Source organism: Pristiophorus japonicus, chromosome 15 (genome assembly GCF_044704955.1).
Source record: "Pristiophorus japonicus isolate sPriJap1 chromosome 15, sPriJap1.hap1, whole genome shotgun sequence".
Taxonomy (NCBI): domain Eukaryota; kingdom Metazoa; phylum Chordata; class Chondrichthyes; family Pristiophoridae; genus Pristiophorus; species Pristiophorus japonicus.
In genome coordinates, this window is record NC_091991.1 from 14,261,802 (window position 1) to 14,276,144 (window position 14,343).

Genomic DNA, 14,343 nt, shown 5'->3' on the forward strand with positions numbered 1-14,343 from the left:
GACACTCATGTGCCAAAACCTGTATGATTAAGGTAATTTGAACAGCTCGTTGGAGATCCTCTCAGGCGGCTGAGAAGTGAGATGCTCCCCCTGCACGTGCAAGAATAAAAGATCGTTGAAACTTATCCAAGGTATCTCTCTGTTGAATCCGGGCTTGTTAAGAGAGGAGAAGGACGATTCTCCCCATCACCTTTAAAGTAGTAAAACATCCCAAGGTGCTTTACATGAGTGTAATCAAACAGAATTTAATACCAGGCCACACTTACTAAGTCAGGTGAAAAGAATTAGATTTTTTTTTAATCCTTTATTGGGATTTGGGCATTGCTGGCAATGCCAGTATTTATTGCCCATCCCCAATTGCCCTTCAGAAGGTGGTAGTGAGCCGCCTTCTTGAAATGCTACAGTCTGTGTTGTGAAGGTGCCCCCAGAGTGCTGTTTAGGGAGGGAGTTCCAGAATTTGACAAGCGAATTTGAAGGAACAACAATAATTTCCAAGTCAGGATGGTGTGAGACTTGGAGGGGAATTTGGAGGTAGTGGTGTTCCCATGCGCCTGCTGCCCTTGTCCTTCTAGGTGGTAGAGGTCATGAGTTTGGGAGGTGCTGTCGAAGAAGCCTTGGCGAGTTGCTGTAGTGCATCTTGTAGATGGTACACACTGGAGTCACGGTGCGCCGGTGGTGGAAGGAATGAATGTTTAAGGTGGTGGATGGGATGCCAATCAAGCGGGATGCTTCGTCCTGGATGGTGTCAAGCTTCTTGAATGTTGTTGGTGAGTATTCCATCACAGTCCTGACTTGTGCCTTGTAGATGGCGGAAATGCTTTGGGGAGTCAGGAGGTGAGTCACTCATCGCAGAATACCGACTTTTTTGGTCATAGTATTTATGTGGCTGGTCCAGTTACGTTTCTGATCAATGGTAACCCCCCTCCCCTCCTCCCCCCAGGATGTTGATGGTGTGGGATTCAGCTATGGGAATGCTGTTGACTATCAAGAGGCATTGGTTAGACTCTCGCTTGTTGGAGATGGACTGCTCCATTATCTGAGGAGTTGCGAATGGAGCTAAACACTGCAATCATCAGCGAACATCCCCACTTCTGACCTTCCGACAGAGGGAAGATCATTGATGAAGCAGCTGAAGATGTTTGGGCCTAAGACACTGCCCTAAGGAACTCCTGCAGCAAGATCCTGGGGCTGTGATGATTGACCTCCAACAACCACAACCATCTTCCTTTGTGCTAAGTATGACTCTAGCCAGTGGAGTGTTTCGCCGATTCCCATTGACTTCAGTTTTACTTTTGCTCCTTGATGCCACACTCAGTCAAATGCTGCCTTGATGTCGAGGGCAGACTCTCTGCTCCCCATTCCCAGATTTGCTACAAACTGCTGCCAACAAATATTCATTTCTACCAGTAAATCACTAAGAATACATAAGAACCTAAGAATTAGGAACAGGAATAGGCCATCTAGCCCCTCGAGCCTGCTCCGCCATTCAAAAAGATCATGGCTGATCTGGTCAATCAACACAATTCAAATGTTGCTACATTGCAAGCCTCTCTCCCCAATCTAGCAGCTCAAGTCAGGAACGTGAACGATCACTAGCCACACCCCTGGATGGTGCAGCCTCAACAACACTCGAGAACTTTGGCACCAGAGAACTGGACGTAAGGTTGATCAGTGACCCTGCCTCTGGATTTGATATCCCCTCCACATGGGCACTGAGGCTGCAGTGTGAGCCAGGTACATGTTGCACTGCACCAACTCGCTCCCTGAAGCACAAGGACAGCAGGATTGTGGTAACGCCGATCTCAAAGTCACATATTGTCACTGGGTCAATATCCTAGAACTCCAGACCCAACAGCACTGTGGGAGCACCTTCACTATACGCGGCGGCTCACCACCACCTTGTCATGGGCAACTGGGGATGGACAATAACTGGGGCCTTGGCTATTAGCCAGCCTTTATTGTGGAGCGTCATAATGACTGAAATATATTCACCTTGTGGGTATCATAAGGTCAGAAGTGCAGATGTTCACTGGTAACTGAACATTGCCATTCGCAACTCCTCAGATAATGAAGCACTCCATGCCCACATGCAGCAAGACCTGGTCGACTTTCAGGCTTGGGCTGATAAGTGGCAAATAACATTCACACCACACAAGTGCCAGGCAATGACTATCTCCAACAAGCGAGAGTCTAACCACCTCCCCTTGACATTCAACAGCATTACCATCACCGAATCCCCCACCATCAACATCCTTGGAGTCAACACTGACCAGAAACTTAACTGGACCAGCCACATGAATACTGTGGCAACAAGAGCGTGTCAGAGGCTGGGTATTCTGCGGCGAGTGTCTCACCTCCCGACTCCCCAAAGCCTTTCCACCATCTACAAGGCACAAGTCAGGAGTGTGATGGAATACTCTCCACTTGCCTGGATGAGTGCAGCTCCAACACTCAAGCAGCTCAACACCATCCAGGACAAAGCATCTCACTTGATTGGCACCCCATCCACCACCTTAAACACTCACTCCCTCCACCACCGGCGCACCGTGGCTGCAGTGTGTACCATCTACAAGATGCACTGCAGCAACTCGCCAAGGCTTCTTCGGCAGCACCTCCCAAACCTGTGGCCTCTACCACCTAGAAGGACAAGGGCAGCAGGCGCATGGGAACACCACCACCTCCATGTTCCCCTCCAAGTCACACACCATCCTGACTTGGAAATATATCGCCGTTTCTTCATTGTTGCTGGATCAAAATCCTGAACTCCCTCGCTAACAGCGCTGTGGGAGTACCTTCGCCACACGGACTGCAGCAGTTCAAGAAGGTGGCTCACCACCATCTTCTCAAGGGCAATTAGGGATGGGCAATAAATGCCAGCCTTGCCAGTGACGCCCACATGCTGGAACAAATATATGTGTGTTGGGGCAATGGGTACTACCAAATAGGCACAACTTGTCACTGATTGTCACAGGCTCTGCAGTTTATAAATACACTGTTCGCGTTAAATAGATACAAAAGCAAACACTGGGAATCTGGGGAGAGAAACAATTGCAATCTGTGTCCTTGTGAAAGGAACCCTGTGTACACACGAGGTACTGAGGCACAGCAATGCCATTTAGTAACGATTACCCAGCGTTACACATCCCGCTCACATCAAACTGCCATCAAATTAACCCCTGCGATTGGAGACACTGCCTTCTCCTTCAACACAAAGATCAATACTAATATTTTTCTTAAAAAGACAAGAAACGAAACTATACACTGTAGGAACTGTAGCAAGGAGTTTACCCGGTAGTTCAACTTTTAGTTTTCAAATGTTGATGAAATACTCCATTTTGCAACATTATCACCTCTGAATTATCTCGGAAATAATTTGTAACTTAAAACTGTAAAGTACAAGAAGGGAACATGGCAACGCTGACCCTCCCGATCACACACACTCTCCTTCTCTCACACATTCTCTCTCTCTCCTCCTCCTCTCACACACACTCATTCTCTCACTCTCCTTCTCTCACACACTCTCAGTCTCTCCTTCTCTCAGTCTCTCTCCTCTTCTCACAAACTCTCGCTCTCTCCTTCTCACAGTCCCTCTCCTTCTCTCACGCTCTCTCTTTCCCTCCACCCTCCACCCTCCTCCGCCTCCTCTCACACTCTCCTTCTCTCTCTATTCCCGGTCCGGTGAACCCGAGTTACTCGGAACGGCCCCGAACTCTGCCCAAGTTGGGGCCGCAGTTCCCGGACGGAGTTGCGGATTTTCGGGTCTCACCTGGTGCGGATGCCGGAGATTCGGGTTCAGGTCGCAATCACTCGGCGCCGAATCTTTTTCCTTCGCAGCGGAAATGGGAAAGAAAAATGGGCGGAGTGGCCCGTCACATGATTCGCTCCTGGAACAGGACCCGATCCCAGAAAATCCCAGCAACTGGACCCAAACCCGAACCCGACACAATCCCAGCAACTGGACCCGATCAGTACGATCATAGGAACATTGCCAAGACGCAGGAAGAGGCCATTCAGCCCCTCGAGCCAATTCCATCATTTAATCAGGTCATGGCTGATCTGTATCTTAACTCCGTCCACCCGCCTTGGCCGTGTAACCCTTCACATCCTTTCCTAACGTAAATCTATCAAACTCAGTTATAACATTTTCAGTTGATCCCCAGCCTCAACAGCTTCTTGGGGAGAAGTCCAAAATTTTAAATGGTCTGCGTAGTCCGTTAAAGAGACAGCAACCCCCCAAAATGAAAGGGAACATTGCTCCTGTTGTGGTCCACCCTTTGTGTGAAGCTGTTTCCTGACATCACCCCTGAATGGTTTTGTCCCCTTGTGCTGAACTCCCCCACCAGAGGAAATAGTTTCTCTATATCATGTCAACAGTGGCTCAGTGGGTAGCATTCTCGCCCTGAGTCAGAAGAATGTGGGTTCAAGTCCCACTCCAGGGACTTGAGCACATAAATCTAGGTTGACACTTCAGTGTAGTACTGAGGGAGCCTGGACTGTCAGAGGGGCAGGACTAAGGGAGTGCTGCACTGTCGGAGGGGCAGTACTGAGGGAGCGCCGCACTGTCGGAGGTGCAGTACTGAGGGAGTGCTGCACTGTCAGGGGGCAGTACTGAGGGACTGCTGCACTGTCAGGGGGCAGTACTGAGGGAGTGCTGCACTGTCGGGGGCAGTACTGAGGGAGCGCCGCACTGTCGGAGGTGCAGTACTGAGGGAGTGCTGCACTGTCAGGGGGCAGTACTGAGGGACTGCTGCACTGTCAGGGGGCAGTACTGAGGGAGTGCTGCACTGTCGGGGGCAGTACTGAGGGAGCGCCGCACTGAGGGAGGGGCAGTACTGAGGGAGTGCTGCACTGTCAGAGGTGCCGGCTTTCGGATTAGACGTTACATCAAGGCTTCGTCTGCTCTCTCAGGTGGTAGTGTTTCGAAGAAGAGCAGGGGAGTTATCCCCGGTGTCCTGGTCAATAATTATCACTCAATCGACATAACAAAAACAGATTATCTGGTCATTGTCATACTGCTGTTTGTGGGAGCTTGCAAACCGATATTCTCATCTGAGCACCAGTGAGGGCGATATTGCCTCGGGGAGTGCAGCTAGAGCCAAGTCGAAGGCACCACGAGTGGCTCAACTGCACAGAGGGGCGGGACGAAGAATAATAGAGCTGTAGTGGTAGGGGATTCTATAGTTAGCGGAGCAGAGAGGAGTTTCTGCGGCTGTAGATGTGACTTCAGAATGGTATGGTGCCTCCCTGGTGCCAGGTCAGAGATGTCACAGAGCGGATGCAGGACATTCTGCGGGGAGAGGGTGAACAGCTAGAGGTCGTGGTTCATATCGGGGCTAACGACATAGGTGGAAAGAGGGATGAGGTCCTACAGGCAGAATTTAGGGAGCTAGGAAGAAAATTAAAGGGTAGGACCTCAAAGTTAGTAATCTCCGGGTTACTACCGGTGCCACGTGCTAATGAGTATAAGGATAGAGAGGATGAACGCTTGGCTGGAGAGTTGGTGTAGGAGGGAGGGCTGTAAATTCCTGAGGCATTGGGACTGCTTCTGGGGTAGATGGGACCTGTACAAACTGGACGGGTTGCACCTCAACAGCGCTGGGACCAGTATCCTCACGGGGAGTTTTGCTCGTGCTGTTGGGGAGAGTTTATACTAGCTTGGCAGGGGAATGGGAACCTGAGAATAAATTCAATAGGGAATGAAGTAAAGCTGAAATTGGAAAACAAGAACTTAGAAAGTGAATCTTGTAAGTCAGAGGAAACAAGGGTTTGTAAGTAGTAATCAAGGAGGTCTTCCTGTGCTAAATAGTATATACTTTAATGCAAGGAGTATAGTGAATAAGGCAGATGAGCGAAGAGCACAGGTAGACACTTGGGAGTATGACATTATAGCCATTACAGAGACATGACTGAAAGAGGGGCAGGTTTGGCAGATCAATATTCCTGGTTACAGGATTTTTAGACAAGGCAGAGAGAGGGGTAAAAAGGGAGGGGGGTCACGGTATTGATTAAAGAAACTGTTACAGTGATGAGGAGGGATGATATGTTAAAGAGATTATCAAATGAGGCCATATTGAAAAATAAAAAAGGGGCGATCTCACTGCTTGACATGTATCATAGACCCCCAAACAGTGGGAGGGAGATGGAGGAGCAAATATGTTGGCAAATTGCTGTGAAGTCCAAAAACCATAGAGCAGTAATAGTAGGGGATTTTAACTATCCTAATATTGATTGGGACAAACATAGTGTGAAGGGTATAGAGGGGGCGGAATTCTTAAAATGCATTCAAGAGAACTACTTTAGTCAGTAAGTAACAAGCCCAACACGAGAGGGGGCGGTTTTGGATTTAGTTTTGGGGAATGAAGCTGAGCAGGTGGAAGGGGTATCAGTGGGAGAGCACTTGGGTGCCAGTAACCATAATTCAGTCAGATTCAAGGTAGTTATGGATAAGGACAAGGATAGATCAGGAATAAAAGTCCCAAATTGGGGAAAAGCTAACTTTGCTAAGTTGAGAAGTGATTTGGCCATAGTGGACTGGAAACAGCTACTTGAAGATAAATTAGTGTCGGAACAGTGGGAGGCATTCAAAGAGGAGATCCGGAAAGCTCAGGCCAAACATATTCCCTTAAAGAAAAAGGGTGGGAATAACAATTCTGTAGCACCCTGGATGTCTAGGGATTTACAGGGGAGGAAAAAGAAAAAAATGGGAAGCTTATGTCATATACCGATGGCTAAATACTGTAGAATCTTAGGAGGAATATAGAAAGTTAAGAGGTAAAAGTAAAAAGGATATTAGGAATGCTAAGAGAGAGCGTGAAAAATTCTTGACTAGTAAAATTAAGGAAAACCCAAAGTTGTTCTATAAATATATTAAGAATAAGAGGATAACTAAAGAAAGAATAGGGTCTATTAGAGACCATGAGTGTAATCTTTGTGTGGAGGCGGAAGATGTTGGTATGGTTCTTAATGAATACTTTGCATCTGTTTTCACAAAGGAAAGGGGTAATGCAGATAGTACTATCAAGGAGGAGTGTGAAATTCTGAATGAAATAAACAAAGTGAGAGAGGAGGTATTAAGGGTTTAGCAGCTTTGAAAGTAGATAAGTCCCCAGGCCCAGATGAAATACATCCCAGGCTGTTGAGCGAAGTAAAAGAGGAACTAGCAGAGGCCTTGGCCATCATTTTCCAGTCCTCTTTGAATTTGAGCATGGTGCCGGAGGACTGCTAATATGGTATCCTTGTTTAAGAAGGGAGAAAGGGATAGGCTGAGTAATTACAGGCCTGTCAGCCTCTCAGTGGTGGGAAACTTATTGGAAAAAATCCTGAAAGACAGGATAAATCTACATTTGGAAAGGCAAGGACTAATTAGGGACAGTCAGCATGGATTTGTTAAGGGAAGATCGTGTTTGACCAACCTGATTGAATTTTTTGAGGAAGTAACCAGGAGGGTCGATGAGGGTCGTGCACACGATGCAGTGTATATGGACTTTAACAACGCTTTTGATAAGGTCCCACATGATAGATTGGTCATGAAGGTTAAAGCCCATGAGTAGCAAGTTGGATCCAAAATTGGCTTCGAGGTAGGAAGCAAAGGGTAATGGTTGATGGATGTTTTTGTGACTGGAAGGATTTTTCCAGTGGGGTTGCGCAGAGCTCGGTACTGGCTCTCTTGCTTTTTGTGATATACATCAATGATCTAGATTTGAATATAGGGAGCATGATTAAGAAGTTTGCAGATGACACTAAAATTGGCTGTGTGGTTGATATTGAAGAGGAAAGTCATGGACTGCAGGAGGATACTGGTCAGGTGGGCGGAGCAGTGGCAAATGGAATTTAATTCAGAGAGGTGTGAGGTAATACACTTTGGGAGGACTAAGAAGGAATGGGTATGCACAATAAGCGGTAGGTCACTTAAAAGTGTAGATGAACAAAGGGACCTTGGAGTGCTGAAAGTAGCAGGCCAGGTGGATCAGGTGGTTAAGAAGGCATACAGAATGCTTGCCTTTATTGGCCGAGGCATAGAATACAAGAGCAGGGAGGTTATGCTTAAATTGTATAATATTCTGATTTGGCCACAGCTGGAGTACTGCATGCAGTTCTGGTCACCTTATTATAGGAAGGACGTGATTGCACTTGAGAGGATGCAGAGGAGATTTATTGGATGCTGCCTGCAATGGAGAATCTTAGCTATGAGGACAGATTGGATAGGCTGGCTTTGTTCTCATTGGAACAGAGGAGGCTGAGAGGAGACCTCATTGAGGTGTACAAAATTTTGAGGGGCTGGATATAGTTGATAGCAATGGCCTATTTCCCTTGGTGGAGGGGTCAATTACGAGGGGGCATAGTTTTAAGATGGTTGGTGGAAGATTCAGAGGGGATTTGAGGGGAGGCTTCTCCATGCAGAGGGTTGTGGGGGTCTGGAACTCACTGCCTGGAAAGGTGGTAGAGGCAGAAACCCTCACCACATTTAAAAGGTGCTTGGATAGGCACTTGAAGTACCGTAACCTGCAGCATTACAGACCTAGAGTTGGTAAGTGGGATTAGACTGGATAACCTCTTGTTGGCTGGCGCTGATATGATGGTAAGCACTTCAGGGAATCAAATATGGCCAGGGTGATCTCCTGAACTAGTTTTGATCGCCTGGATGGGTCAGAGAGGAATTTTCCCAGATTTTCTTTCCCCAATTAGCCTGGATTTTTATCTGGTTTTTGCCTCTCCCAGGAGATCACATGGCTCCGGTTGGGGTGGAGTGTAGACTGTTTCGATGCAAGGGGTGTTGCAGTTGTGTGGGGTGGACTGGTTGGGCCGGATGCTCTTTTCCTTTCCGCCATTGTTCATAGGTTTGTACGTAACCTTCAGGGCTGCTGACCGAGGGCCGTGCGGCTCTTTGTCGGCCGGCGGGACACAATGGGCCGAAATGGCCTCCTTCTGCGCTGTACATTTCTATGTTTCTTTCTATGTTTCAAAGATATTCCAATAACTGACCTTCCTGTTTAGACTGAGTTTATGACTGGGGGGTGGGGGGTTGTATATGAAACTCTCTAATTCACTTGAACATACTGAAAATAACAAGGTTGTGTGAGGCAAACAGGAAACACATTACTGCATGAAAGAGACTGGATACTAAATTAATTTCAACATCGCAGCAATTAGAGCAGGACACGGGCCATAACCAGCATGCCCGCTTTCAGTACAGTCGCTGGCCTTCAGTTCTTGATTAGTTCAGCAGATTAGAAGCTATGTATTTGCACAGTCAGCGATTCGTTTTTGTTTTACACTCAGTGCCACCCTTGACCTTTCGGACACACGTCTATTATCACTCTCTCAAAGAGATGTCCATACAACTGACAAAATCAGCGTGTGGCTTCTCTCTTCAGCACCGTTCCTATCCAAGGTCTCCTCAAACTAGGGCAGGGAGTGTGGTTCCTGTACACAGGGACTTTCACAAGAGCAGGAGTTTCCCACTGACTGAGGCAATGGCCTGAGCTGCAACCTGTGGCGAGGAGGGAGAGCAGAGGGGGCTCCGGACTGGTATATTCGCACTCAGGTAGGAATAGTTGAGGGATTGAGAATGGCAGGGGAGAGGTATTGGGGGTAGGGGAGTTACTACCGGGGAACTGCGGATGGTCTCATTCTGTTGAAAATGTAAGTATCATTTTGTTTTATAAACATGAAAAAAATCTACAAATGCTGGAAATCTAAAGTAGAACCCTAAGTTCTGGAGCAATTCCGCAGTGTGTTCTGACAAAGGCTTAACCCTAACCCTGAAACGTTCGCTTGTCCTCTCCAGCCGCCGACTGAGTGCATGAAATGGACGACTCCAACATTTTTAATACAAAAATTCACAATTTCTCATTCGACCATCAAAAGCCTCAGAGCGAAGCTCCGATGTTGCGCCTTCAGTGTGTCGATTCCTCCTTCAGCCTTTTGTGTCTTTTTGAAAATGTTGTTGATTCTTATCTGGACGAATAATTGCGAATTTCACGTGGTTTTCACTCTGACTTACACTCAAACTATTTCTGTCGCACATTCGGAGACTGTTCCACAACATAAACCGTGCAATTACATCCTGGATAATGTTTGCTGTAAATTAGGCTGGCGGTAAAGCCCAAATCCTCAGCTCAACAAAGCAATTAATGCAAGACACTGATCACAACTAAGTTCCTTCTGCTGGCGGGCGGCAAAGCAAAAAATAAATGAGTTTTATTTAAATGAAACAGCTATTTATACATTTTCATTTTCATAAGATTATATTTTCTAAAATATCAGTTAATTGAGAAGATTATAGGAATAATTTATTCATGGTTAACAAACTAAAGAATTAACACATTTTAAATGACACTTAAGTGTTGAAAACATGATTCCTGATTAAAATAATTTATAATACAGTTGTGGATTTTAGTTGTATTTCTAACATATCTTGCTTTAATTGTGTTGGGGGTTTAACACATGTTCTAAGTCATAGGCATCTCTTGAAAGAAGTGATATCGCTGCACATTCAATTCGATCAGAGGGTGCCACATATTGAAAGCTAAATACAGCAGGCAGTTCTGTAATTAATGAGCAGCAATCAGCAAGGTCATTGCTCCCACCTTCTGGTCTAACCGAGTAACCGACACTCAACCTCTCCAAACCCAAACAACCAGCAAGTGAGAAAGTTCATACAATGACTGATGCAGTTCGCGCAGGAAAATAAACATTGTTCAAACCACAGTCCGGGACTTGCCTTTATCGATTCACAGTTTACAACAGTAACAATTTAGACGTCTGAAAATAACTCTTTACATCTGTCCTAATTCACAACTGTATCTAAATCAGCAACATGACGTGTTATATCCCAACAGATACTTTGCCACACCGGATCATACTCGGATTCAGATTTAATTTCAAAGGGCTATGCTGTCTTGCAATATGTTCATTAAAGCTATGTATGGTGTAGTCAGGCACAGCAGCGCACAGGGCCAAAGCAGCTTGATCTTTCAATGATGATAAATTATAACTTCCTTACATTCTCGTGCACAGATAAAATGCTCTAACTTGGTCTAAAGGCATCTCCGCGATAGGGAATATTCTGTAGATGTGAGGGCTCAGTATGGATCCAGTGTTATTCTTCTGTATAAACAACAAGTAAGTATCATTCCACAGACCTGAAAAATAAAAACACTACCGATATATTTCATTTCAGTGCAACACGTGACATGCAACGTGCAAATTCTCTATTCTGGCAAGTCAACTCTTAAAGCTAAACATTGTGCTGATAGATTCCGGCGGGGGAATGTGGAACTCCGCAGGGAGTGGTGAGAATAAACACATGAAGGAGAAAGAAATAGCAGGATATGTTGATGGGGTGAGATGAAGAGGGGTGGGAGGAGACTGGTGTGGAGCATAAACACCGGCACGGACCAGTTGGGCCGAGTGGCCTGTTTCTGTGCTGTATTCCAGAGCAACTCTCAAGCTGGGGTAAAACTGCCACATTGTGTGGGAAGAGAAGGCTCTGGGCGATCAACGTGATTGAGGCAGGTCCGAATCTCATTCAAGAAAGCAGTAAAGAAAGACTTACAATTATATCGCGCTTTTCACCACCTCAGGACATCCCAAAACACTTTACAGACAATCAAGTAGTTTTGAAGGACGCTAATGTTGGTGTGTTTGTCCTCCCAGGGGATTTGTAGGATCTTGCGGAGACATTGTTGGTGGTATAAGAACATAAGAAATAGGAACAGGAGTAGGCCATACGGCCCCTCGAGCCTGCTCCGTCATTTAAGAAGATCATGGCTGATCTAATCATGGACTCAGTTCCACTTCCCTGCCCGCTCCCCATAACCTCTTATCCAGTATTTCTCCAGCGACTTGAGGTGCTGTCTCTGAGCCATACAGGAGGGCGGGTATTACTACCTATGACAGGGACTGTGGTTCTTGTATTGGATTGTTCAGCCACATAAGGACTCATTTTAAGAGTGGAAGCAAGTCTTCCTCGATTCCGAGGGACTGCCGATGATGATGATGAGTTTTGAAGCATAGTCACTGTTGTAATGTAGGAAACGTGGCAGTTAATTTGTGCACAGCAAGCTCCCACATAACAATGAGGTAATGACTAGATCAAATGTTTTTACTGGTGTTGGTTGAGGGATAAATATTGGCCAGGACACCAGGGAGAACTCCCCAGCTCTTCTTCAAAAAGCGCCCTGGCATGATTTACATCCATTGAGAGGGAAGATGGTTTAACATCTCACCCAAGAGACAGCACCTCCAACCGTGCAACATTCTCTCAGTAGTACACTGGAGTGTCAGCCTAGATTTTGTGCTCAAGTTCCTGGAGCAGTGCTTGCACTCACAACCTTCTGACTCAAGGGCGAGAGCCATGGATACCAATATTGACAAGGAGAATGAGATTCCTTTCCATGAAACCATCACACAGGTTTAGAGCGGGCCCTGGGTGGGGTAGAGCTGTCCCTGGGTGGGGTAGGGCGGGCCCTGGGTGGGGTAGAGTGGGCCCTGGGTGGGGTGGAGGTGGCCCTGGGTGGGGTAGAGCGGGCCCTGGGTGGGGTAGAGCGGGCAATGGATGGGGTAGAGCTAGACCTGGGTGGGGTAGAGCGGGCCCTGGGTGATGTAGAGAGGGCCCTGGGTGGGATAGAGCTGTCCCTGGGTGGGTAGGGTGGGCCCTGGGTGGGGTAAAGCGGGCCCTGGGTGGGGTAGAGAAAGCACTGGGTGGGGTACAGTGGGCAGTGGGTGGGGTAGAGCTAGCCCTGGGTGGGGTAGAGCTGGCCCTGGGTGGGGTAGAGCGGGCCCTGGGTGGGGTAGAGCGGGCCCTGGGTGGGATAGAGTGTGACCTGGGTGGGGTAGAGATGGCACTGGATGGGATAGAGTGTGACCTGGGTGGGGTAGAACGCCAGTCGGTTGTGAAGCTGAGTTTACAAAATGCTCATGAGTGCACCTAATGATGTTCTGGCCCTGCTCTAATTAGTATTAATATTGTACTGGGTACCATTCTGGGCATCATCATCATAGGCAGTCCCTCGAAATTGAGGAAGACTTACTTCCACTCCAAAAGTGAGTTCTTAGGTGACTGAATAGTCCAATATGGGAATTACAGTCTCTGTCACAGGTGGGACAGACAGTGATTAAAGGAAAGGGTGAGTGGGGAACCTGGTTTGCCGCACGCTCTTTCCGCTGCCTGCACTTGCTTTCTGCATGCTCTCAGCGATGAGACTCGAGGTGCTCAGCGCCCTCCCGGATGCTCTTCCTCCACTTAGGGCGGTCTCCCAGGTGTCAGTGGGGATGTTGTATTTTATCAAGGAGGCTTTGAGGGTGTCCTTGAAATGTTTTCTCTGCCCACCTCGGGCTCGCTTGCCGTGTAGGAGTTCCAAGTAGAGCGCTTGCTTTGGGAGTCTTGTGTCAGGCATGCGAACAATGTGGCCTGCCCAGCGGAGCTGGTCGAGTGTGGTCAGTGCTTCGATGCTGGGGATATTGGCCTGATCGAAGACAATAATGTTGGTGCGTCTGTCCTGCCAGGGGATTTACAGGATCTTGTGGAGACATCGTTGGTGGTATTTCTCCAGCGACTTGAGGTGTCTACTGTACATGGTCCACGTCTCTGAGCCATACAGGAAGGCGGGTATCACTACAGCCCTGTAGACCATGAGCTTGGTGTCAGATTTGAGGGCCTGATGTTCGAACACTCTCTTCCTCAGGTGGCCGAAGGCTGCGCTGGCGCACTGGAGGCGGTGTTGGATCTCATCGTTGATGCCTGACCTTGCTGATAGTAGGCTCCCGAGGTATGGAAAGTGGTCCATGTTGTCCAGGGCCGCGCCGTGGATCTTGATGACTGGGTACTGATATGACCATACCTGGAGTACTGGGTACCATTCTGGTCTCCCTACTGCAGCAGTCACTGGAGACAGTGCAGAAAGGACAAACACACTGGGACTGGCATGTAGAATCATAGACTGATGCAGCACAGGAGGCCATTCGGCCCATCGTGCCTATGATTGGTCACTGTGGGGAGGGTGAGGAGCCAGGATTGGTCACTGTGGGGAGGGTGAGGAGCCGGGATTGGTCACTGTGGGGAGGGTGAGGAGCTGGGATTGGTCACTGTGAGGAGGGTGAGGAGCTGGGATTGGTTACAGTGGTGAGGGTGAGGAGTCGGGATTGGTCACAGTGGGGAGGGTGAGGTGTCGGGATTGGTCACTGTGAGGAGGGTTAGAGTAACTCACCTTATTCCACAAGATCCTCTTTATAAAGCCATCTGAGAATCCCGATGCACGTCATGGAAAAGCACAATAAAGCAGAGAATATTTACAAGACTTTTGTGCTAGGACAGTTGGGAATAAATAGTTGGTAGGTTGT

The 14,343-nt window shown here is 47.7% G+C and overlaps 2 protein-coding genes across 2 annotated transcripts in view; both read right to left on the bottom strand.

Moving 5' to 3' along the window:
- LOC139280617 (tetraspanin-9-like) overlaps positions 1-3,828 on the bottom strand; it is a 230,992-nt gene extending 227,164 nt beyond the window's left edge. Inside the window, exon 1 of the mRNA XM_070900177.1 lies at positions 3,767-3,828. The gene's annotated coding sequence lies outside the window, so the exon portion shown is untranslated. The remainder of the gene's footprint in view (positions 1-3,766) is intronic.
- Positions 3,829-11,084: 7,256 nt separating this feature from the next.
- Positions 11,085-14,343, bottom strand: part of tspan11 (tetraspanin 11) — a 92,042-nt gene continuing 88,783 nt past the window's right edge. The window contains exon 7 of the mRNA XM_070901564.1: positions 11,085-11,144. Within this exon, the coding sequence (XP_070757665.1) occupies positions 11,085-11,144 (60 nt within the window). The remainder of the gene's footprint in view (positions 11,145-14,343) is intronic.